Source organism: Lemur catta, chromosome 17, assembly GCF_020740605.2.
Source record: "Lemur catta isolate mLemCat1 chromosome 17, mLemCat1.pri, whole genome shotgun sequence".
NCBI lineage: Eukaryota > Metazoa > Chordata > Mammalia > Primates > Lemuridae > Lemur > Lemur catta.
Genome location: NC_059144.1, coordinates 21,642,867 through 21,665,586, shown reverse-complemented (window position 1 = coordinate 21,665,586; position 22,720 = coordinate 21,642,867). Strand labels below are relative to the sequence as shown.

The 22,720-nt window shown below is 50.8% G+C and overlaps 1 protein-coding gene across 3 annotated transcripts in view; it reads right to left on the bottom strand.

The window, feature by feature from the left end:
• The window catches only part of SLA2 (Src like adaptor 2), a 24,608-nt gene extending 1,888 nt beyond the window's left edge, over window positions 1-22,720 (bottom strand). For all 3 annotated transcript variants that reach the window (XM_045528643.1, XM_045528645.1, XM_045528644.1), the window contains exons 1-6: window positions 22,373-22,720; window positions 19,061-19,194; window positions 12,635-12,734; window positions 12,167-12,253; window positions 11,428-11,531; window positions 455-604 (exon numbers count right to left, since the gene is read on the bottom strand). In XM_045528643.1, the coding sequence (XP_045384599.1) occupies window positions 455-604; window positions 11,428-11,531; window positions 12,167-12,253; window positions 12,635-12,734; window positions 19,061-19,151 (532 nt within the window). In that variant the 5' untranslated portion in view covers window positions 19,152-19,194; window positions 22,373-22,720. The remainder of the gene's footprint in view (window positions 1-454; window positions 605-11,427; window positions 11,532-12,166; window positions 12,254-12,634; window positions 12,735-19,060; window positions 19,195-22,372) is intronic.

Sequence of the window (22,720 nt, the reverse complement as noted above, 5' to 3'; positions counted from 1 at the left end):
TGATCAGTTAGTTTTCCCAGGAGTGGTCTTCCCTCTCTGCCCTCCTGACATTGTGCCCTAGTGACTTCATCTTCCAGTACCCGTTAAAGTACAGGCACCAGGAAATGCTAAGAATCAGAACTGAATTCTGCACAGCACCGGCTCTGGGCCTAGTTCCTAGGGAGACAACTCTGCCTGCAGCTGGGGCTCTGAATCAGAACCAGACTGGACTGGTCTGGTGGGCTGGGTACTGCCCTGAGCTCACACGTCAGTGGCTTTGGCTTTTCTGTCAGGGCACGGGATAAAGACAGGGCTACCCACCTGCATTTCTTGGCATGGGGACTGGCGTGAAGATAGGGGAGTCCCTCCTGTCTGGATATTCTCTAGCAGGTAAAATGTCTAAGGGCACAACTCTGTCCCCCCGACCCCAGACCCCTCATCCCAGTCTACACATGGAGGCAAGGGAAGGCCATACCAGAGTAATGGTCCACCAGAGCCTGGAGGGAGGGGAAGGTGAAGCGAGGTGAAATGTACAGCCAGCCATTGTCAAGACGCTGGATCCTGTAGTGTCTGATCCGGTCCCAGGATGCGGGGCGGCTGAGTCGGATGGACAACGAGTAACAGCCTGCGGAGGAAGTGGTCCAGAGGTGGCGCTGAGGCCCTGTTGGGATCCAACCTGACCCACGTTAAGGGAAGAAGGAGAAGAGACATAGGGCCATAGGGCCCAGGCAAAAGGGAAGTGTCTTGGGCAGGGGCAGGACAAAGACTTGTGTTGGCCATGAACAACACGTTCATAATAGATGGGGCTCTCGTGAGGATGAAGTCAGGCCATACACACGATGCCCTCAGTACAGGGACTGGCACACTGTCAATGAACATGAAGTGTCGGCTGTTCTTACAAAGACTCAGGTGGCAGAAGCATTAGAATGTGAAAAGATGTCAAGTAGATATGTCAACGAGGAGGTGGAGAAATAGGACCTCACCCTGCTGGTGGAAAGAGAAATAAGTCCAAGCCACTTTGGAAACAGCTTGGCATAAACTAGCTGAATTGAACATGCACATACCTTACAACCTGGCAGTTCCATCCTAGGCATGTTACCTTAGAAACACACAGACATGAATATTCACAGCCGCACAGTTTATAGAAGCCAAAACTGCAAACAGCCCATTTGTGCACAATGGATTAAATGGATTACCGAATGCAATAACATACAACAGTAAAAATTAATAACTGCTACAGACGCATAAATGAATCTTGGAAATAATGAGCAGAGACAAGTCACGGAGCGTATGTTCAACAGGATTCTATTTCAAGTTCAAAGACAGCTAAGACCATGTTACACAGGGATACACGTATGGCAAAGCTATGAAGAAAAGCAACTGAATGATTAACACTGAAGCATGCAAGAGGCTTCAAAGGGTTTGTTATTGTACAATTTCTTAAGTTGGCAAGTGGGTACATGGATGTTAGTTTTATTATTACTCTTTGACCTATATGTGTACATTATATATTAATACACTGGTATGTGTGACAGGATTTTTCCAGTTTGGCATTTTTAGCTTTCTAAGTATACTTTATGAGGTCTAAATTTACATGTGATAAAATACACACATTTAAAGTATACAGTTTGCTAGGTTTCAACAAAAAAAATTTTTTTTTCTTTTCTTTTTTTTTTTTTTTTGAGGCAGAGTCTCACTTTGTTGCCCTGGCTAGAGTGAGTGCTGTGGCGTCAGCCTAGCTCACAGGAACCTCAAACTCCTGGGCTTAAGCGATCCTACTGCCTCAGCCTCCCGAGTAGCTGGGACTACAGGCATGTGCCACCATGCCTGGCTAATTTTTTCTATATATATTTTAGTTGGCCAGATAATTTCTATTTTTTTAGTAGAGATGGGGTCTCGCTCTTGCTCAGGCTGGTCTCAAACTCCTGACCTCGAGCGATCCACCCGCCTCGGCCTCCCAGAGTGCTAGGATTACAGGCGTGAGCCACCGCACCCGGCCAAAAAAATTTTTTTTCTTAGAGACAAGTTCCTGCTTTGTCACCCAGGCACAACTCCTGGGCTCAACCAAGTGATCCTCCTACCGCAGCCTCCCAAGTAGCTAGGATCACAGGTACGTGCCAGCATGCTTTTGATTAAAAATCAAAAAGGGCTGGTTCAATAGCTCATGCCTGTAATTCCAGCACTTGGGGAGGCTGAGGCAGAAGGATCATTTGAGCCCAAGAGTTTGAGACCAGCCAGGGCAACTTGGCAAGACCCAGTCTCTACAAAATTTAAAATAAAATTAGCAGTGCATGGTGGTAAATGCCTATAGTCCCAGCTACTTGGGTGGCTGAGATAGGAGGATCACTTGAGGACAGTAGTTCGAGGCTGCAGTGAGCTATGATTATGTCATTGCACTCCAGCCTGGGGTGACTGCAAGACTCTGTCCCAAAAACAACAACAACAACAAAAAAAAAAAACTGGCTAAAAGAGGAAAGTACAGGCCGGGCGCAGTGGCTCACGCCTGTAATCCTAACACTCTGGGAGGCCGAGGCGGGCGGATTGTTTGAGCTCAGGAGTTCGAGACCAGCCTGAGCAAGGGCGAGACCCCATCTCTACTAAAAATAGAAAGAAATTATATGGACAGCTAAAAATATATATAGAAAAAATTAGCCAGGCATGGTGGCACATGCCTGTAGTCCCAGCTATTCGAGAGGCTGAGGCAGAAGGATCGCTTGAGTCCAGGAGTTTGAGGTTGCTGTGAGCTAGGATGATGCCACGGCACTCACTCTAGCCCGGGCAACAGCGTGAGACTCTGTCTCAAAAAAAAAAAAAAAAAAAAAAGAGGAAAATACATGTTGAAAAATGAATAGAGAAAAAAGACAATATGCAAAATCATATAATACACAGGCCTCCAATAGCAGTTTTCAGCAGATAAGGATGCATATGAGAGCCTTTATAAAGTTAGATTCATTTCTTAAGACAACACTGGATCAAAGCCAAATGGGAAGAGGTTGCTGAGTGAAATAATAGTAATAATCTATTGTTATTATCATATACATGATTTAAAGCTATCTGTAGCTTTCATTTATTGAGTGCTTACTATGTACTTTCTATCAATTATGCTAGTAAATTCTACAATGTGGATGAAATCGACACATTCCTTAAAAGATACAAATTACCAAAACTGCATGGAGGTCAAAGCAAGGAGATAAAAAAAAAAAAGTGAGAATTGTTGAGATAGGGTCTTGCTGTTGCTGGGGCTACAGTGTAGTGGTATCATCAGAGCTCACGGTAACTGTAACCTCAAACTCCTGGGCTCAAGAGATCCTCCTGCTGGCATAAGCCACCATGCCTGGTTAATTTTTCTATTCCTTTTATAGTAGAATCGGGGTCTCATTTTGCTCAGGCTGGTCTCAAACTCCTGGCTTCAAGGGATCTTCCTACCTCAGCCTCCCAAAATGCTAGGATTACAGGCGTGAGCCACCGTACCACCTGGCCTCCATCATGATTAAAAAACAACAGAAGACTATTAATAGAATATATATTAGTTTTCTGCTGCTGTAGCAAATTACCATAAATTTATAGGTTTAATATAATAATAATTTATTATTTTACAGTTCTGGAGGTCAGAAATCTGAAATGGGTTTCACTGGACTAAAATCAAGGTGACAGCAGGGCTGTGTTCCTTCTGCAGGCTCTAGCAGAGAACCCCTTCCCTTGCCTTTTCCAGTTTCGAGAAGCCATCTGCACCCCTTGGCTCGTGGCCCATTCCTCAATCATCAAAACCAGTAGCATCTTCCAATCTCCCCCTAACTCTGACCCTCCTGCCTCCCTCTTATAAGATGACTTGTGATTACCCCCATCTGGAGAATCCAAAATAATCTCCCTATCTCAAAATCCTTAATTTAATCGCATCTGCAAACTTGTTTTGCATTGCAAAGTAACATATTCACAGGTTCTGGGGATTGGGACCTGGACATCTTTGGGGGGGACATTATTCTGGCCTAACACAGAAGGGTACTTTCAACCTGATATAGAGCATCTGTGAAAAATCTACAAATAACCTCATACTTAATGGGAAAGACTGCATTTTTCCTTCTAAGATGGGGAACACAGCAATAATGTTTTCACCATTTCCACTCAATGTTGTACTAGAGGACCTAGTAAGTGCAATAAGGCAAGGGAAAAAAATAAAAAGTATATGGATTAGAAAATAATGTAAATGCCTTTCTTCACAGACAACACAATCATATATGTAGAAAATTCTAAGGAATCTACAAAAAAGCTACTAAAACTAAAAACTGAATTTAACAAGGTAATACAAAGTCAGTATAGTCTCTGAAATGTGGCATAGGGTCTCTGCTTCCTTTTCTTTGTTCTCTTTGCTTGACTCTGGGAGCCCTTCGAACTCTTTAATTTTTTTTCTTTTTTAGGGATGGGGGTCTTGCTATGTTGCCCCGGCTGATCCCAAACTCCTGAGCTCAAGCAATCCTCCTGCCTCAACCTCCTGACTAGCTGGGGCTACAGGCGCACACCAGGATGCAGCTATGCTATGACCCTGAAAAACCTCTGTGGTTGGAAAAGGGCTACATACCTGAAAATAGGCCCAGAAGGCCAACCAACCCAGCTGAACTAGTGACCAAGACCTTACATCCTTTGCATGGTTTTTTAGCTACCAGACCCTGGCCACTGTCACCACAGTTATCAGAACCAAAAAGAGCTGCTACACTGGGGATCTATTAATAGCTGGTGGGCTCAGCTTTGCCAACTCTGCTGTGGGGACAGCTCACCTACTAAGGCCACTTGTGGCTGACCCTGGCCTACTCTCCCTTCCTGGTGGTCTCTGATGTTTCTTCTCACTGCATGCCCCAACCAGTCCCAAAAACCTTCTGCTCTTTCCCAGTTTCAGGACATCTTTTTTATATTTTTATTTTTTGAGACAGAGTCTCGCTCTGTTGCCTGGGCTAGAGCGCTGTGGTGTCAGCCTAGCTCATAGCAAACCTCAAACTCCTGGGCTTAAGCAATCCTGCCTCAGCCTCCTGAGTACCTGGGACTACAGGCATGTGCCACCATGCCTGGCTAATTTCTTTCTATTTTTAGTAGAGACAGGGTCTCGTTCTTGCTCAGGCTGGTCTCGAACCTCTGAACTCAAATGATCCTCCCACCTTGGCCTCCCAGAGTGCTTGGATTACAGGCGTGAGCCACCACACCTGGGCCCAGGACATCTTTTTTAAAATAAACTTTTTTTCCAGCCTGAGCAAGAGCGAGACCCCGTCTCTACTAAAAACAGAAAGAAATTAGCCAGGCATGGTGGCACATGCCTGTAGTCCCAGCTACTCGGGAGGCTGAGGCAGGAGGATCGCTTAAGCCCAGGAGTTTGAGGTTGCTGTGAGCTAGGCTGATGCCACGGCACTCTAGCCCGGGCAACAGAGTGAGACTCTGTCTCAAAAAATAAATAAATAAATAAATAAAATAAACTTTTTAAATTTTTTTAGAGACAGGGTCTCACTATGTTGCCCAGGCTGGACTCAAACTTCTGGGCTCATGTGATCCTCCCACCTCAGCCTCCCGAGTAGCTGGGACTACAGGTGAGCACCACTGTACCCAGCAAGGACATCTCCTTTATAATTTGGACTGCCTGGGTTCCAATACCACACAGAGCCACATACAATCACACCCCTGCTACCCACACTCCCTAGATGTGTCTCTCTGGCACGCTGTTTGACCTCTCAGATCTGTTTCTTCATCTGTGAAGGGGGATGATAATTGTCCCAGTGTCACCAGCTTGCCATGTGGATTTGGGAGGTGAGGCAGCTGTTCAGCACAGGGTCTGGCTTGTAGCAAATGCCCAGCAACCCTCATCGGGCCTCTGGCCCTTCGCTCGTGCTACTCCTTTCATGCTCTTCCTGCATAACCCCAACCTTCCTTCTACAGCTCACTTCTGCTCAGACAACTTTCCGAATGCCTTCCCTGCCTGGGAGACACCCAGCTCTGGGCTTGCCAGCCACCAGTGCTCTGTGGCACCAGTGTCCCACTCTGCTGCTGTCTGTCCCTCAACCCACCCCCCACACATGCTCAACTGTGAGTCTCCAGAGGGATGGTCCCGACTCATCCTCCCCCTACTCACCCAAGCATCCCCGATGGCTTTCCCTCTGTCACACCTCACATCCAACCTGACAGAGCGCCCTGCAGGCTGTGGGCAGCGGCAGCGTCCCTCTTCCACCTCACGCCCTGCAAACCTCTCTTGCAGCAGGCGAGGGGTCAGGTCATGTCACACTTAAAATTCAAAGTCCTCTCCCTGGAAAGGCCCTGCGTGACCTGACTCTCTCCCTGCCCCTGCCCCCAGGTGTGCTCCAGGCCTGTGGCGTCCCGCAGCAGACGCGCCCGAGGACTCAGGCACGTCCTCTCACTCCTCACGCTGCTTTAGCGTTTCCTCCTGGCCCTTCTCACCCTCGGACGCTTTCTTATTACTTGTTCAGTGTCCACCTTGCTAACTAGGCTGTGGGCAGGGATGCTGAACCCCGCACCCTCCACCGCTGCAGCCTGAGGACAGGAACCGCGACTGAGCAGGCCCGACTTAGAGGACATGTTCAAGAAGTGTCTCCCAGCTGCCAGAGTGAGCTGAGCTGCGCCCTGGGGGCAGGAACCACGTCTTGCTCAGTCTCCCTTGCAGCACGCAACGCAGAACACAGAGTGGACAGCAGGAACGCGAGGAGGTGATGTTGTAGGGCCTGTCCCTGACCCTGTGCTGACCTCTGGAACAGCCCTGTGGCCTCCACAAAGTCTTCAGGGCCCCCTTCACAAACCAGAATTTTAGGCCTGACTTGAGGCTGGCCATGACTCTCCCAGGCCTGTGACACAACCAGGTGTGCCAGAGGGACACTGGGGAGGACAACGGTCTTCCCCGTCCAGAGTCTGGTCAGCGTTCTTGGTAGCTGAGGGGCTAGGCCTTCCTCCTTGGTCCACACACAGGCTCGAAGACCCTAGAGGTTCCCCTTCTCAGACGCGCACCCAGACTCTGGCCAGTCCTGGTATCACTCAGTCCCCGGCCAATTCCCGTTACATACGACAAGATGCATGAAGTAAAGGTTAGACACTGTCTCCTATTATCTGGTTCTGGGTTCCCTAGGTTGGAAGTGTATTTTCAAACTTAAGAGAACAGAAGAACCATCCAGAGAACTTGTCAAGGAAGCAGATTTCTGACCTCCACCGGCAACAGTCCACTGTAGCAGGTCTGCAGAGGGGCCCAAGCATCTGCAGCGTCGACAAGTTCCCCTGAGGATCCCCGTACACCCAGGTGTAAGAACCGCTGTTCTGGGACGTCACTCAGGCCCCTTGAGCTGTGGTGTCAAACCACAGTATGAAATTTTACACTGTGACCCAGGATACACTAACTTACAAATGTCTGAAACAAGAGTCTCTCGAGGCAGTATTTTTCCAACCACAGTCACGCTCCCAGATGTCTTCTGCTCTATTCCACCACTCGCTACACAGGTCCAGGTCCAGCAAAGCGGTGGGTCTCGACTCTGGCCGCACATCGAGATCACCTGGGGGGCTTCTACAGCGTCCAGAGACCAGGCCACATCCCCGACCAATTAAATCAGAAGCCCTGGGGTGGGGTGCGGCCATCAGTAGTGCCTAAAGCTCCCCCAGGTGAGTCCAATGTGCAGCCAAGGTCTAGATCAGCTGCTCTCAAGTGTGGTCCCAGACCAGCCGCATCAGCATCATCCGAGAACTTGTTAGAACGGCCAAATTCCAACCCCCCCAGACCGACTGAACTGGCAATGTTGGGTGGGGGGCCCAGCTGGCCTTAGGGCAACAAGCCCCCCAGGTGGATCTGATCACACCCAGGCTTAAGGCCCACAGGTCTATAATCACTGGACCAAACTGATTTCTTGACCCACGAATGGGTCATGACCTGCAGCTTGACAAACACTGCCCAAAAGGAAGCTCCAGTGACAGATTAGAAGTTAACCAATGCTGTGAGCTAGGCGGACCACTCTAGCCTGGGCAACAGATCTCAAAAAATAAAATTAAATTAAAAAAAAAAAAAAAAAAAAAGTTAACCAGGGGAACTCTTTACCTTTCCTGGAGAACTGACAAATTTCTTCCTTTTTTGCTAATGAGAGCTGCATTCTGATCTATCCCCTCTTGGAGTTGGCTATGGGGACCTTAATCCCAGTAATTATGTGGATATCTTTACTGGTTTTCTCTTCTCACTCAACCGGTTTCCGCCTGGTCTGCGTGCCTGCTCGGGTAAGTGGCTGAGTGCCCATAAGAGCTGGTCACTATACTCTCTCTGGGGCTGAACCAGGCCAGAGAAGGGGTGGGGGTAGGGCAGCTGAGTGCGGAGCACTTCCTGTGGCTTCTCAAGCTCACCGGGTCAGGTCTGCAGTGGGGCCCTGTCCCACTCAGCACCACCGCTGTGGTTTCCTGTTTGCAGTGGCTGCACTTGGGCTGCCCCCTCCCCCCCAGCCAGCCTATGGGTGTGAGGGTGGGGGGGTGCTGGCGCCACCTGGAAAATGGCAGGAGGGGCTGGGGAGGGGTGGACCTAGGGAGCTCCTGAGGGAAGGGGAGGAGAGGCAAACACAAGCTGGAGGGCCCTAGGAGGGAGGACTGAGGTGGAGAAAACAGGACCTGCACAGCCCATCACAGTCCAGATCAGGGCAGGCACCAGGTCTGTCCTCGCTCCAGGGTACCTCCTCCCTAGCCTGTCACTGTGCCTGTGAATCCAACCTCATTGACCCATGTGGGCCTTTCTTGGGTGCCTGGAGATGAACCTTGGCCGGGTTTGAATCCTACCTCTGAACTTAGCTCAGTGTCCCCGGGCAAATTGTTTCTCTTCTCTAAGCCTCAAGTTTTCTCATCTGTAAAATGCAGACAATAGAAGTGTTTTAAGGCACTTAAAGCGCCTAACACGGAGCCCAGCACGCTACTCCGCAGGCTACTGCGGGAGCATTGCTCCAGCTCAGGAGTTCGAGGTCAGCTTGGACAACATAGCAAGACCCCGTTTCTAAAGAAATAAAAAATTAGGTGGCATATGCCACTATACCCCAGCCTGAGACACAAAGCAAGACCTCATCTCTAAAACAAATAAATGGCCTACCACAAATGTGGGCACTACTGCTCCTTCAACCTCCCTCTTTGCCCCTACCTTAAGGGACTTGGCAACAGCTCAGAGGGAGGTAGGGCCATCAGATACTTTATCAACTTAGTGCTTTGCTTGCAAAGGCCCTGCACCTGAGGTAGCAGAAGTCCCATATGAATATGCGATATGGCATGTTCCTACCCCTCTTTGGGCCTGTCTCTTAATCTGTACAGTGGAGAGAGGAAGATCCATAAGATGACTTTTTGTTTTATTTAAATTTTTTAAAATTTCTACCACTTTTTTTTTTTTTTTGGAGACAGAGTCTCACTTTGTTGCCCGGGCTAGAGTGCCGTGGCATCAGTGTAGCTCACAGCAACCTCCAACTCCTGGGCTCAGCGATCTTCCTGCCTCAGCCTCTTGAGTGGCTAGGACTACAAGCATGCACCACCATTCCTGGCTAATTTTTCTATTTTTAGTAGAGATGGAGTCTCACTCTTGGTCTCAAACTCCGGAGCTCAAGCTATCCTCCCAACTGGGCCTCCCAGAGTGCTAGGATTATAGGTGTGAGGCACCACGCTCAGCCCATGAGATGACTTGTAATGGGTTTTCTAGCTGTGACCAAGTCACAGAGACTTTGTCAACATCTTAACATTTTGCCAAGAGATCAGAATTGTATCATGTCTTGGGGAGGGAGGAATCGTCTCTGGTCATGGTAGAGAAGTCCTATGACTATATTTTAAGTCCCAGTTGCCTGGCTGAGCCTGGATCCCTGCTGTGAGCTATTCATACCTCATTCATTCATTCATTTTTTGAAACAAGAGTCTTGCTCTGTTACCCTGGCTAGAGTGCAGTGGCATCATCATAGTTCACAGCAACCTCAAACTCCTGGGCTCAAGTGATCCTCCTGCCTCAGCCTCCCAAGTAGCTGGGACTACAGACACATACCACAACCAACACACGGCCAATTTTTCTATTTTTAGTAGAGACAGGGGTCTTGCCCTTGCTCAGGGTGGTCTCGAACTCCTGAGCTCAAGTGATCCTCCCAACTGGGCCTCCCAGAGTGCTAGGATTACAGGCATGAGCCACTGTGCCAGGCCTCACATCCACTTTTAGAAACACAGGTGTTTGCTCTATTGCTGATGGACTCTCATGGCAGCACCATGGCAGAACTGCCCAACACCAAGGCTAGGTCCTCCAGCCCTTCACATTTGGCCTCCTAGCCCCACCCCCAAGTCATATCACACTTAGCTCTTGGCATTCAAGGGAAAAGCCCTGGCATCAACACAAATCTCGAATAGTTGTGTTTCCCAAAGTGTCCCATGGAACACTGGCATCCAGTGAACTGGAAGCTTCCTGAGAGCAAGCACCACACCCACCTCACTCACCAGAGGTGCCTAAGGCCTGGCACATACAGTAGGCTCCTTTGTCTCCCTAAAGCCTCCCCACATAGTAGGTACTTGAGAAGCAGTTTTTTGAATGAATATCAAGTGAATATTACTAGGTGCTGCATGATGTTCAAAGTGGGAGGCAGGCATGGTAGCATGCCTGTAGTCCCAGCTACTTGGAAGGCTAAGGTGGGAGGATGGCTTGAGTGTCCAGGAGTTCAAGGTTACAGTGAGCTATGGTCACATCATTGCACTCCAGCCTGGGTGACAGAGGGAGACCCTGTCTCTAAAAAATAAAAATAATTAAAAAATAAAACAGTGTTTGGGAAATGCCCAAATAGACAAAGGCAAAGCACTAAGAAGTCCTGTAGCACCATGGATTGTGATTCTCTCAGAGAAGGATATGATTTTTGGTGTTCCCCAGACTGACCTTCCCATCCGCTGCTCTCTCTCTGAGCAAGTGGCCCACAGAACTCACTTAGAGAGTCACTATACTGCAGTGTTTCATTTTCCCCCCAAAACATACACACAGCGCTAACTGCAGCTCTCTGCTGAGTAACAACTCCCACTGCCTCAGGGAGAAAACCCAAGCTTCTCAGCCTGGCATCCAAGGCCCTCCGGGCTGGGGCCTTGCTTGCTTCTCCTAACCTCTTGTTGCCCCTTGGTCCAGTCCACTGGTCCAGCCCAGCACTGCTGTGTCTTGCAGCCTACGCTTCCAAGGAATATCCTGCAAGCTTCCACTCACAGCCCACTCCTCCAGGAAGCCTCCCTTGATTGCTCCAGAGTTAGCCACCTTCCTCTGCCTTCATAGCCTGGCCCCATCTCCCCCTAGTAGTCCCTACAGCCTGGGCATGGAGCTGGGGCTCAGGAAGTCTTGGCTGAGTGACTGCACAGCTTAGGGGTGAGGTAGAGCCTATTCTCTGGGGGGATCTGTAGGCTCCTTCCCTGAGGACTCCCACAGGGAGGGCGTAGGGTGGGGCTGAGCTCACCCACCTCTCCTGGTCTGGCTCTCCCGGATGAGGAAGGCCCCTCCGGGGTTCCCTGGTAACAGCAGCAGTTCCTCGGCTTTCTCCCGGCTCAGGCCCTCATACAGCCACCTGGAGGAGGAACACGAGAGGAGGACAGGGTCAGCCTGGGGGGGTGGCAGGACTTTACTGGGACCCTCCCCACCCCCAGTGACCCTGACAAAGCCCTCTCTCTCTGGGCCTCAAAGTTCTATCTGTACCACAAAGATCTGTCCTCGGGTCTCGAGGCCCACTCCAGCTTTGTCCTCCTGGTCCTGGCTCCAGGGGCCTGGGAGGACATCTTCATGGGGTCACCCTCTGCTTTTTCTGCCTGGAAACCTCATTCCCAAGTGGCCTGGGGGGTTCCGGGAGGGTGATCCCAGCCTCTCTCCTGTAACTGCCCAGGCCCCAGCACCCCATTCCGTCCACTCTCCTTTCCAAGCCTTCGCCTTGCCAAGACCTGTCCTTCTGTCTCCTCATCTGGAGACATTTTTGCAGACTGCTCCCTCTCAGTGTTCTCCCCTACCAGATCCTGGCCACCCTCCAAAGCCCAGACCTCGCAAGTCCTCCAGGGGGCTCCCCCAGGCCACCCTGTGCTAGAACAAGCTGTGGGCAGGCCTGGGATTCTCCCGGTGCCCAGCTGTGCTCACCGCAGGGCCAGCGGAAGGCGATGCTTGTGGAGGAGAGAGCAGGAGGCTCCCTAAGCCGGGCCTGTGGGGAGAACTCACCCGTGGGAGACTTTGGCCACGTGGACGCTGGGGATGTTGTACTCTCTGCCTGAGACCTCCGACAGCACCGTCCACCAGTCTCCACCCCTGGGGAGAGAGGAGGAGGCATCTCTTTCAGAAGAGCCAAGGCCGTGGGAACCGCACACTCAGGGTTTACAAGGACCCTCTCAGGCTAGGTCCCACGGCCACCCGTCCCACCTGTTTCCCAGGCTTCCTTGCACTTGCCAGTCCGGCGCCGCCTGGGCCAGGCTGGGGCTGGTAGGAGACGGCATGGACTCACGGCCACCTGCCCAGGGGCCTGCACACACACTGCTTCTCCCTGTGGGTGTGTCAAGCTGCTGGAAATCCCAGCACAGGGTCACAGGGTCACAGGGGAGCACTTCACTGAAGGCCTTGTGCTTTTCACTGGGGGGACGGGCCCCTTCTCCCATCAGTGTGTCTTCAGAGACCCAGTGCCCGCGGACTTACTCAGAGACGATGGTCAACGGCTCCCCCAGTCTCAGTGCCAGCTCAGCCTGCCCACCTGCAGGGAAACGGCCCAGGGCCACGGCTGTGGCCTTGCTTCTCTCTGGATGGAGGGACAGAGACGTGAGGTCCAGAGGAGTCTGGCCGGGGTCTGGGGCCCACCGTCAGCCCCTGCCATAGGCACCCCGAGGGAGGCCCATCCGCTTCCCAGGAGGCCACCCTGGAACCTGAGGCTTTTCCAGCAGGGCTCTGCAGAGCCCTGGGGTGCCCAGACAGCTCTTGAGGTCACCGTAGTGAAAGGATTTGGGTAGCGACAGGAGTGGGGCTCCCGGCTCCAACGCCCTTTTATGTATAAGGGCATTCTCCTCTCAGGAAACAAAACCTACAGCTCTAAGCAGGGGTCAGCATGGGCCTGAGCTCAGCTTCTGGAAGGTGCTGATGGGACGGGCACTGGGTGGACTAGCTCCGAAGGCTGGAAACTCAGCAAAGGCCAGCAGCTGGGTCCCAGGTCCCAAGTCACACAGAGGCCACCACATGTCCTGGTCAGCCACCCTGCCATCACTTGCTGAGGGGGGCTTTGTGCTCCCCATTACTCAGCCCTGACCGCTGCCCGAGGCAGTCATGTCTCCACGGTGCAGTGAGGCGCCCTGACTGGGCACTCGGCTGGGCAGTGAGGGCACAGCTCTTGGCCACACCACCTCGTCTCACAGGCTGGGTGGCAGTGGCATGTCTCAGGAAGGCCTGAGACACCCTGGGAGGCTGAGGGTCAGGCAGGGAGTGACTGGCCGGGGTCACAGAGCCGGAGGTAGCCTAAGTCCCCAGCCACATTGGGAACGGTCCCGAGGACGTGTCGGCCACGAGGCCCAATTTCAACGCTGGGCAGCAGGTGGCAAGCGGCGCCCTCGGCACAGGACTCACTGCCCCTCACCCACCTCAGGGATCAGCCCACCCAGTCTAACAAGACCTCCCTCTGCCTTCCAGGGCCTTCTAGGCCTCAAAAACGTGCCCTCCGTAGCTGCCGGAAGCCACTTTATGGGCACCCCAGCGCCCTCCTGTCCTTTTTCAGTCAGGGTCTCTGGAGAGACTTGTGTGCACAGTAACACATTGACTGTGAGCAGCAGTCGGCCCGGGAGAGAGGCTCATCTGTCTCAGACGCTCCTGAAGGACCCAAGGCCTCAGGGGACTCTGGGATGCCCTCCAGATGGAGCCCGACCCCTGGACACGGGGGAGGTGGAGGCAGGTATACAGACAAGGACCGAGGGGTCGGACACCGTGTGGCTGAAGGGCCTCTGCTCTGGGTGGCCGTGGGAAGGGTGAGACTGATGCTGGAAATGGGCCAGACCCCACACATCCTCCCAGACACCCGTGGAGACCCCTGCAGTGGACCCGGCCTGGAGCTCCCCAGGGGCCTCTCCTCTGAGCTGTCTCTGCAGCACAGGCCTGGCCGTCCCAGGGTGCAGGGAAATACCTTATGCTCAAATGAGCGAAGCAAGTCTCGTGGAGGGTGTTCTCTGATAAGACGGGCCACTTCCCCTCCTGGAAGCCCTGGCCTTGTATCCCCAGGGGCTGAGCCACTGAGCTGCACACACTGTCCCCGGAATGGTCCCTACTCTGCCTGGCTCAGTCAGCATCATCCTTCACTTCCTGGCTGACATGTCCCTTCCCTGACTAGCCGCCTCCACATAGACTCTGGGTCAGAGTCCCCTAACACATACTGCTACCAGAATCTAACACAACTGTGATCCATTATTGCTTTAGCATCTGCCTGGAGGCATGCACTGTGCCTGTCTTGGCCACTGCTGTGTCCCCAGGTCCTGTCACATGGCCTGGTACATGGTAGAGCCCCAGTAGACTTAAGATGGATGGAAAATGGCTCACAGAGGGGGTTGCCCAAAACTGCTCCTCCTACTGGGGCCTGGGGTAGACCCTGATGGAGGCCCCACAGCAGGGAGCGCCCCGCACACCTGCAGGGGTGGTCACCACCCCGAGCAGCCCCAGCCGTGACTCAGAGTGGCCCTGGGACTGCTGCCTGCGGCGAGATCCAGAGGAAACCACCACGGAGATCTGTGTGGTTTCCAGTTTTCTTCCTGTGGGGCCTCTCCCTGCAAACAGGTGGCTGAACGGAGGCAGCTGCCTCTGCGGCAGGAGGCTTGCAGGGCCCGGGGGCCAAGGCCTGGGGGAGGCTGGCAACAGGGAAATGTGGATCTGGGGAAGGAAGCCCCAGCCATTCAGACTGGGGACAGCTCCCATCCACACCCGGATATCCAGACATCTTGGCTTTGCTGTTTAACTGTATGCCCTTGCCCATGTCCTTCCTCCTAGAAGTGCTGCTTGGTTTAGAGCGATCTTGTTAACTTCTCGGAGCCCTGTGGACAATGACTGAGGAGACATACCATGCAGGAAACAGCCTTTTGGAGCAGCCAATCTGGATCTAAGTTTGTCTTATGTCTATAAGAAAAATTTGCTTTAAGCCTGAGAAACATAGACCCTCACCTGTATAAAAAAATACAAAAATAAGTCAGGTGTGGTGGCACACGCCTGCAGTCCTGCTACTTGAAAGGCTGAGGCAGGAGGATTGCTTAAGCCTAGTAGTTCAAGATCACAGTAAGCTATGACAATGCCACTGCACTCTAGCTCAAGCAACAGAGTGAGACCTGTCACCACAAAAACAAACAAACAAACAAAAGATAAAATTTGCTTTAACTGGGTGCAGTGGTTCACACCTGTAATCCTAGCACTCTGGGAGGCCAAGGCAGGAGGATTGCTTGAGGTCAGGTGTTCAAGACTAGCCTGAGCAAGAACAAGACTCCGTCTCTACTAAAAATAGAAAAATATTAGCCAAGCAACTAAAAATAGAAACAAAAAAATTAGCTCGGTGTGGTGGCGCATGCCTGTAGTCCCAGCTACTCCGGAGGCTGAGGCAGGAGGATCGCGTAAGCCGAGGAGTTTGAGGTTCCTGTGACCTAGGCTGATGCCCGGGCACTCACTCTAGCCTAGGCAACAGAGAGAGACTCTGCCTCAGGAAAAAAAAAAATTTGCTTTAAACTAGTTTACTGTATTGATAGATCAATACCTTGCTTTGCATAATTTGCTCAGGATTCCAAATAACTCAAATTTGGGCTAAAAAAAATCTGCTCTGAATTGATTTTGGCTTATCGGTGTTTGCTGATCAACATTTTCTATAATAGCAATAGGAATGAAGTGACCCTTGTTCTAATTAGTCAAGATCTACCTCTAAGGCATTTAATCATTCTGAGCCCAATACTCTTGTTATCTGATATCCAACTGTAAACTTTGCTACATATTTCTAGGCACATTGACATGATTTCTCATGTTCTCTGAAGATTGCTTTTTTAGCCAGCTCAGTAAAAAAATGTGCTAAGATTTTTACATCTTTAATTCTCACATGGTTCAGGAGAGATTTCGACTTTACAAATGAAAAGCTTAATAAATGTTTTTTATTTTATTATTAGGGTCTTGCTCTGTTGCCTGGGCTGGAGTGCAGTGTTGCGATCATAGCTCACTGCAGCCTTGAACTCCTGGGCTCAAGTAATCCTCCCATCTCAGCCTCCTGAGTAGCTAGGACTATAGGTACATGCCAGCATGCCTGGCTAATTAAAAAAAAAAAAAATTTTTTTTTTTTTTTTTTGAGACAATCTTGCTCTGTCACCCCAGGTAGAGTGCAATGGCATCATCATAGCTCACTGCAGCCTCCAACTCCTGGGCTCAAGTGATCCTCCTGCTTCAGCCTCCTAAGTAGCTGAGACTATAGGGATGCACCATGACACTCAGCTAATTTTTCTATTTTTTGCACAGATGGGGTCTCACTCTTGCTCAGGCTAGTCTTGAACTCCTCAGCTCAGGCAATCCTCCCCAGAGTGCCAGGATTATAGGCATGAGCCACTGTGCCTACCCTAATTTTTAAAAATTTGTTAAAAGATGGGGTCTCACTATATTCACCAGTCTGGTCTTCAATACCTGGCCTCAAGCAACTCTCCCACTTCAGCTTCTCAAAGCACTGGGATTGAAATAGGCATGAGCCACCACACTCGGCCTCAAATGAAACTTTGGATGAGGAGTTTAGGCGACTTAACCAGTCACAGTAGCAAAGTTTACACATGAGCCATATAAAGTGCATGTCCCCAAGTTCTGTCCAAGGGAGCTAAGTAAATAAAGCATGAAGCAGAGTGGTCGTGTTATCTGTGATGGTTAATTTTATGTATCACTGTGGCTAAGCCACAGCACCCAGATATCTGGTCTAACATCAGTTTAGATGTTGCAGTGAAGATATGTTTTAGATGAGATTAACATTTAAATAGGTAGACTGAGTAAAGCAGATTGCCCTCCATAATGCAAGTGGGCCTCATCCAATCCGTTGAGGGCCTTAAGAGAACAGGACTGAGGTCCTTCAAGAAAGAGGGAACTGTACCTCCAGACTGCCATGGGACTAAGGACTGCTACATCAGCTCTCCCTGCGCCTCCAACCTGCCCTGCAGATTTTAGACTTGCAGCCCCCACAATCATGTGAGTCAACTCCTCAAAATAAACTTCCCTCTCTCCCTCCATGCACACATACACACACACTCCTGTCGGTTCTGTTTCCCTGGAGAACCCTAATACATTATCCAAACACCAAATCAAGATGTGATTTGAGAAAGGATTTGTGGGCTGTTTTGGAGAATAAGAAACAGACCTAGGCCACAGTTTCGACATCAAAATACTAGAATTTCTAGGACATTTTAATTGTCCAACTGTCCTAAATACTGAGAGTTTTAGTCAAGACTATCTTAGACTCTGGGAGGCTGAGGCAGGAGGATCACTTGAGGTCAGGAGTTCAAGACCAGCCTGAGCAAGAGCAAGGCCTGTCTCTACTAAAAATAGAAAAATTAGCCAGGCACCTAAAAATAGAAACAAAAATTAGTTGGATGTGGTGGCAAGTGCCTATAATCCCAGCTACTCAGGAGGCTGAGGCAGGAGAATTGCTTGAGCCCAGGAGTTTGAGGTTGCTGTGAGCTAGGCTGACACCATGGCACTCTAGCCCAGGCAACAGAGAAAGATTTGGTCTCAAAAAAAAAAAAAATAGAGAGACTATCTTAGAAAATCATGGTTATAGGCTCAGTATATGCATTGTATGAGCTTTACCCACCCCACCCCACCCCCCATTAAAAGAGTCCTACTTTTAAGCTGGGGACAATGGCTCACGTCTATAATCCCAGCACTTTGGGAGGCTAAAGTGGGAGGATCACTTGAGGCCAGAAGTTCAAGACCAGCCTGGGCAACATAGTGAGACCCCATCTCTACAAAAATAAAAATAAATTAGCCAGGCATGGTGGTGCATGCTTGTAATTCCAGCTACTGGGAAGACTGAGGCAGGAGGATCACTTGAGCCTAGGCATTTGAGGTTGCAGTGAGCTATGACAACACCACTGTACTTCAGCCTGGATGTCAGAGTGAGAACCTGTCTCTTTAGTTTTATTTTATTGTACTTTTTTTTTTTTTTGAGACAGAGTCTCTCTCTGTTGCTTGGGCTAGAGTGCCATGGCGTCAGCCTAGCTCACAGCAACCTCAAACTCCTGGGCTCAAGCAATCCTACTGCCTCAGCCTCCCGAGTAGCTGGGACTACAGGCACGTGCCACCATGCCCAGCTAATTTTTTGTATATATATTTTTAGTTGTCCAGATAATTTCTTTCTATTTTTAGTAGAGACGGGGTCTCGCTCAGGCTGGTCTCAAACTCCTGACCTCGAGTGATCCTCCCGCCTCGGCCTCCCAGAGTGCTAGGATTACAGGCGTGAGCCACTGTGCCTGGCCAAGACCCTGTCTCTTTAAAAAGAAAAAAAAACCCTGCTTTTGCTTCAGTATTTCACATCACCCCTAATGTCCATTTGAATTGTCCAGAACTTTCTGCAACAATGGAAATGTCCTATAATTCTGTGCTGTCCAATAATATAGCCACTAACTGCATGTGGTCACTGAGGACTTGAAATGTGGCTGGTGTGATAAAGGAATAGAATTTTTAAAATTACAAACTGCTGCCTGTGGCTAGTGGCTACTGTAATGGACTGTGCATCCTTGGAGAGCTACGGAAGTGAAGCTGGCTGTCCTCACCTCTGGATGAGCCGATTGAGAAGAGAAACCTTGGGAGATGCCTGGGGAACTATCAGGCCCTCCTGGTCTAATATTCTGGCTAATGCCTTTCACTTTCTCCTATTTTCTCATTCACCTGGTTGTTTAATGCTCTTATTGCTAATGCAATCTCTGCAAGAGCAGGGACCCTGCTTGCATGGCTTACTAGGAAGGGCCTGGTATACAGGAGGCACTCACTGATACTTCATGCTGTGTTGGGGTTGCTGGTCAGGAATGCCCACAGAAGCAGTGAAGTCTAGGACTGTGCAACCTCACAGTGCCTGGCAAGGGCCCCGTGGCCTACCTGCTTGCATGGGTACAGGTCCCTGGCCTCGGACAGAGGGGCTCGAGCTTGGGCTTGGCAGGATTTTTCCTCTGCTGGGCAGACTTCCCATCGTTCCTCAGCAGGGCACTCGGAAGCACATTGCCAAGAGAAATCTGAAAGAGATGCTGTGATGGGGACTGAGCCGTGGCCCCTGGCCTGGTCCCCAAACACCCCCCACCCCCCTGCAGATCTCCTTGCTGACACATGCGAATAACCTGCCTCTTATTAGGACCGGGCCCCAGCCCCACCACCAGACTGAGGGCTCCCTGCTAACTGGGCGCAGTTTTCTCTGTATCCTGGCTCAGTTCGTTGTTTCTGGGCCTTTGCTTGTGTCCCCTTGCATGGCAGGAATCCCTTTCCTCCCCTTAGGGCTTGTCTGGATCCTGCCCTTCCCTGGGAAGCTCTCCCCATGCCCCAGCCTTTGCTGACCACTCGAATTCTTGTGGCCCACGTGGAACCATTTCTCTGACTTGGGATCGCGCTTTTCCACTGGGGGGCAGGGGACAGTGACGGGCCAGTGAGGTCACTTCAGGCATACCAGGGCCCCTGGCTAGGGTCAGAGGAGGGCAAGGGGATCTGGGCAGGCTTGAGAGCTGGTGTCACAGCAGGCAAGGGTGGCACTGAACACAGTTATTGGTGTCACAGAGTGCCACGAGGCTAGATGATGCAGGGATGACTTGCAAACCTTGGGAGTTGGCAGCTGAGCCACTTCCCCTCTCTGTGCCTCCTTTTCCTCATCTGAAAAATGGGGATAACAACCGCCGACATACAGTCCAAGAGATAATGCCCGTGAGGAGGCTGGACTGCCCATTTCCTTCATCTTGTCCCGAATGTCACTTCATGAGCAGCCCCTCCAGGGAGCCTCCTCCTTTTTCTCTCTTGGCTCCCTGTTGTGGTCTTTCAAAAGTTTTAATTACTCATTTACTATAGAGTTTACTTGCTTAATCTGCCACTATCCTACAGCTGCATGAGGACGAGGGCCTCATCTGCCCGTTTCCTCAGCATTGAGTGAGGTGCCGCAGGACGTACTCAGCACACGGTAACTAAATGAACCAAAATGCCTACCAGCTCTTCCGACAGGTGTCTTATCCTTAGAATAATTTAAATACCCAGGTTTCCAGGGTAATGCTGATTTTTCCAAACACCATTTTAAAGCGTTTGGGGAGTGAGGGACTGAGTTTTATATTTCATCTGAGATGATTTCATCCTTTTCAGTAGAGACAAGACACAATTACATGTTTGGTCCCATTCAGCTGGTATTCACCGAGTTCCTGCTCTGTGCCAGGCACCTGCCCAGGGCTGGGGGTCCAGGGAGGAGGAAGTCATGGTTGCCTTTGAACCCCATGCTGTCTGGATGAAGACGGATGTTCATCAATAAATATCATGGCATGACTTCTATGGCCTCCTGGGCCAGTTCTGTCTGAGGAGTCAAGATCCTACCTTAGAGGATGGAACACACCCTCTTTCTGTTTTTTATTCTCATGTCATCAAATGGGAATAACAATACCTGCTTGCTGCTGCCTCTCTATGGGGAGCTCAGTATTCATCTGGAAGGAAGCTCTTTAGCCCCAGATAGGCAATGGCTTCCGACAGCCTCTTTCTGCTCAGGTTTCGGGACCCTGCAGCGTTGGTAGACTGAGATGATGCTGCTGCCTCCCGAGGAGGTTTCTGATTCCCTCGATGCTAGAGCACTCCTTCAGTTCAGGTTGTCAATATCCCCGCCGCCTCCCAGTCTCTCCGTGCCCTTTGGGTAGGAGGCACAGACTCCATGCTTAACTTTGCAGACATGAGTCTCCAGGAAATCCCGGGGAGAGAACACCTGCCTTGAGTAAGCATGGGTGATCACTTCAGGCCAACCAGGTTCGAGCTGCATAACCTCAGGCAAAGCACGTAAGCTCTCTGAGTCTCACCTGTGAATTGGGGACAGTAATATCCACTCCACAGGATCGTGGGGAGAATTAGAGGAGTCTGGCACAGAATGGGTGCTCAGTAAAGCTTAGTTTCCTTTCCCCTCCTTCAGCAATACCACAGTCACCAACTGCATAAACCCAGAGACTTCTTCCTGCTGCAGGTGGAGCTGGGGCTGGGCCCTAAGGGCCAAGGGAGACACAGGAGCTGCACTCATCCTGGAAGCCTCCCTGGAACTTTTCCCCCAGCAAGGTCCTGGTGGCAAATTGAAGACCATGCAGTGGGCAGGCTTCAAAGGAGGAGGTATTAGTGGAAACTTTTATAAGAGACAATCTAGTCATTAACTACACAAATATTTGAGCAACTTACTATGTGCTCAGCACTTTCTAGGGGATCTGAGTCAGTGGATGGAAGGAAAGAGTAAAAGGCAGCTGAGATCAGCACACTGCCCAGAACTCAGTTGTTTTTTTTTTTTTTTTTTGAGACAAAGTCTCACTCTGTGGCACCGGCTAGAGTGCCATGGCATCAGCCTAGCTCACAGCAACCTCAAACTCCTGGGCTCAAGCGATCCTCCTGCCTCAGCCTCCAAGTAGCTGGGACTATAGACATGTGCCACCATGCCTGGCTAATTTTTTTTCTATTTTTTTTTTTTTTTAGTAGAGACGGGGTCTCGCTCTTGCTCAGGCTGGTCTCGAGCTCCTGAGCTCAAGCAATCCCCCCGCCTCGGCCTCCCAGAGTGCTAGGATTACAGGCATGAGCCACCTCGTCTGGCCCAGAACTCATTTTTGATTGTATCACTAGAGTCCCATTTTTGATACAATGACCAAGGCCCCGAGAGGACAACCTCGTGCTTAACGGTTGTGGAGCTGGTTAACGCTGAGCCTAGACAACCATAGTGAGCGTTTTGTGCTTCTGAAGATCATTTTCAGCAGTAGGCATAAGAGTGATGAATTTGGATCGGATTTAAGGGAGATCTCTCTCTTTTTCAACTGAGAAACATCACCCTTTGAGAGGAATTGTAGGCGCTACAGCTGAAGTGTCTTCAGAGATGATAATCTCTCAGTCACTGACTTTGGAAGACTGCAGCGCAGAGAGGGGCCCAAAGTCACAGCTGGTCAGTGACCAAGATGGGATTAGAATGGGCATGAAGACAAGCTAGACGGATGAATGTAAGTCTCCAGGAGGGAGTCAACGGTGGAGAGGGGAGGCCTTGGTTCTTCTGGGACCCCCAGAAACCACCCCCCTTACAGCCTCAGTAGACCACTTCCCCTTCTTAAGCTCTTGTTTCCCAGCAGCAAATAAAGCCCAGTGCCAGTCTCTGGGAGGACAATTCTTCCTCACCTACCTCGGGGCCGTCAGAAAACAAAAAGCAAGCATACTTACTGGTTTCTTGTCCGAGGTTTGGGAAGAGGGCTCAGCTAAGATGCATGCTTTGGCTGGACAGGTTAGAGCTTCAGGGGGCCCTTCCAGCAGTCTGCCAGTGTCCTTGGTCCTAGGACACCCAGAACTCTCTTGGCCCGGGAGGATCTTGAGAGGCTGTGTGTGTCAGTTTGGGTAGTTCAGCATCTGTCTGTGGTCAGCAGTTTATACACCCAGGACGGGTGAGGAGCCCCATGCTCCTTGGGGACCCTGGACTGGGCAGCCCTCCCAAGCACAGCTGGGTCAGGGAAGAAGACCCAGGGCTCCCTGAGCTCTGTCACAAAGACACAGGTGCAGGGTCCTTGGAGCTGT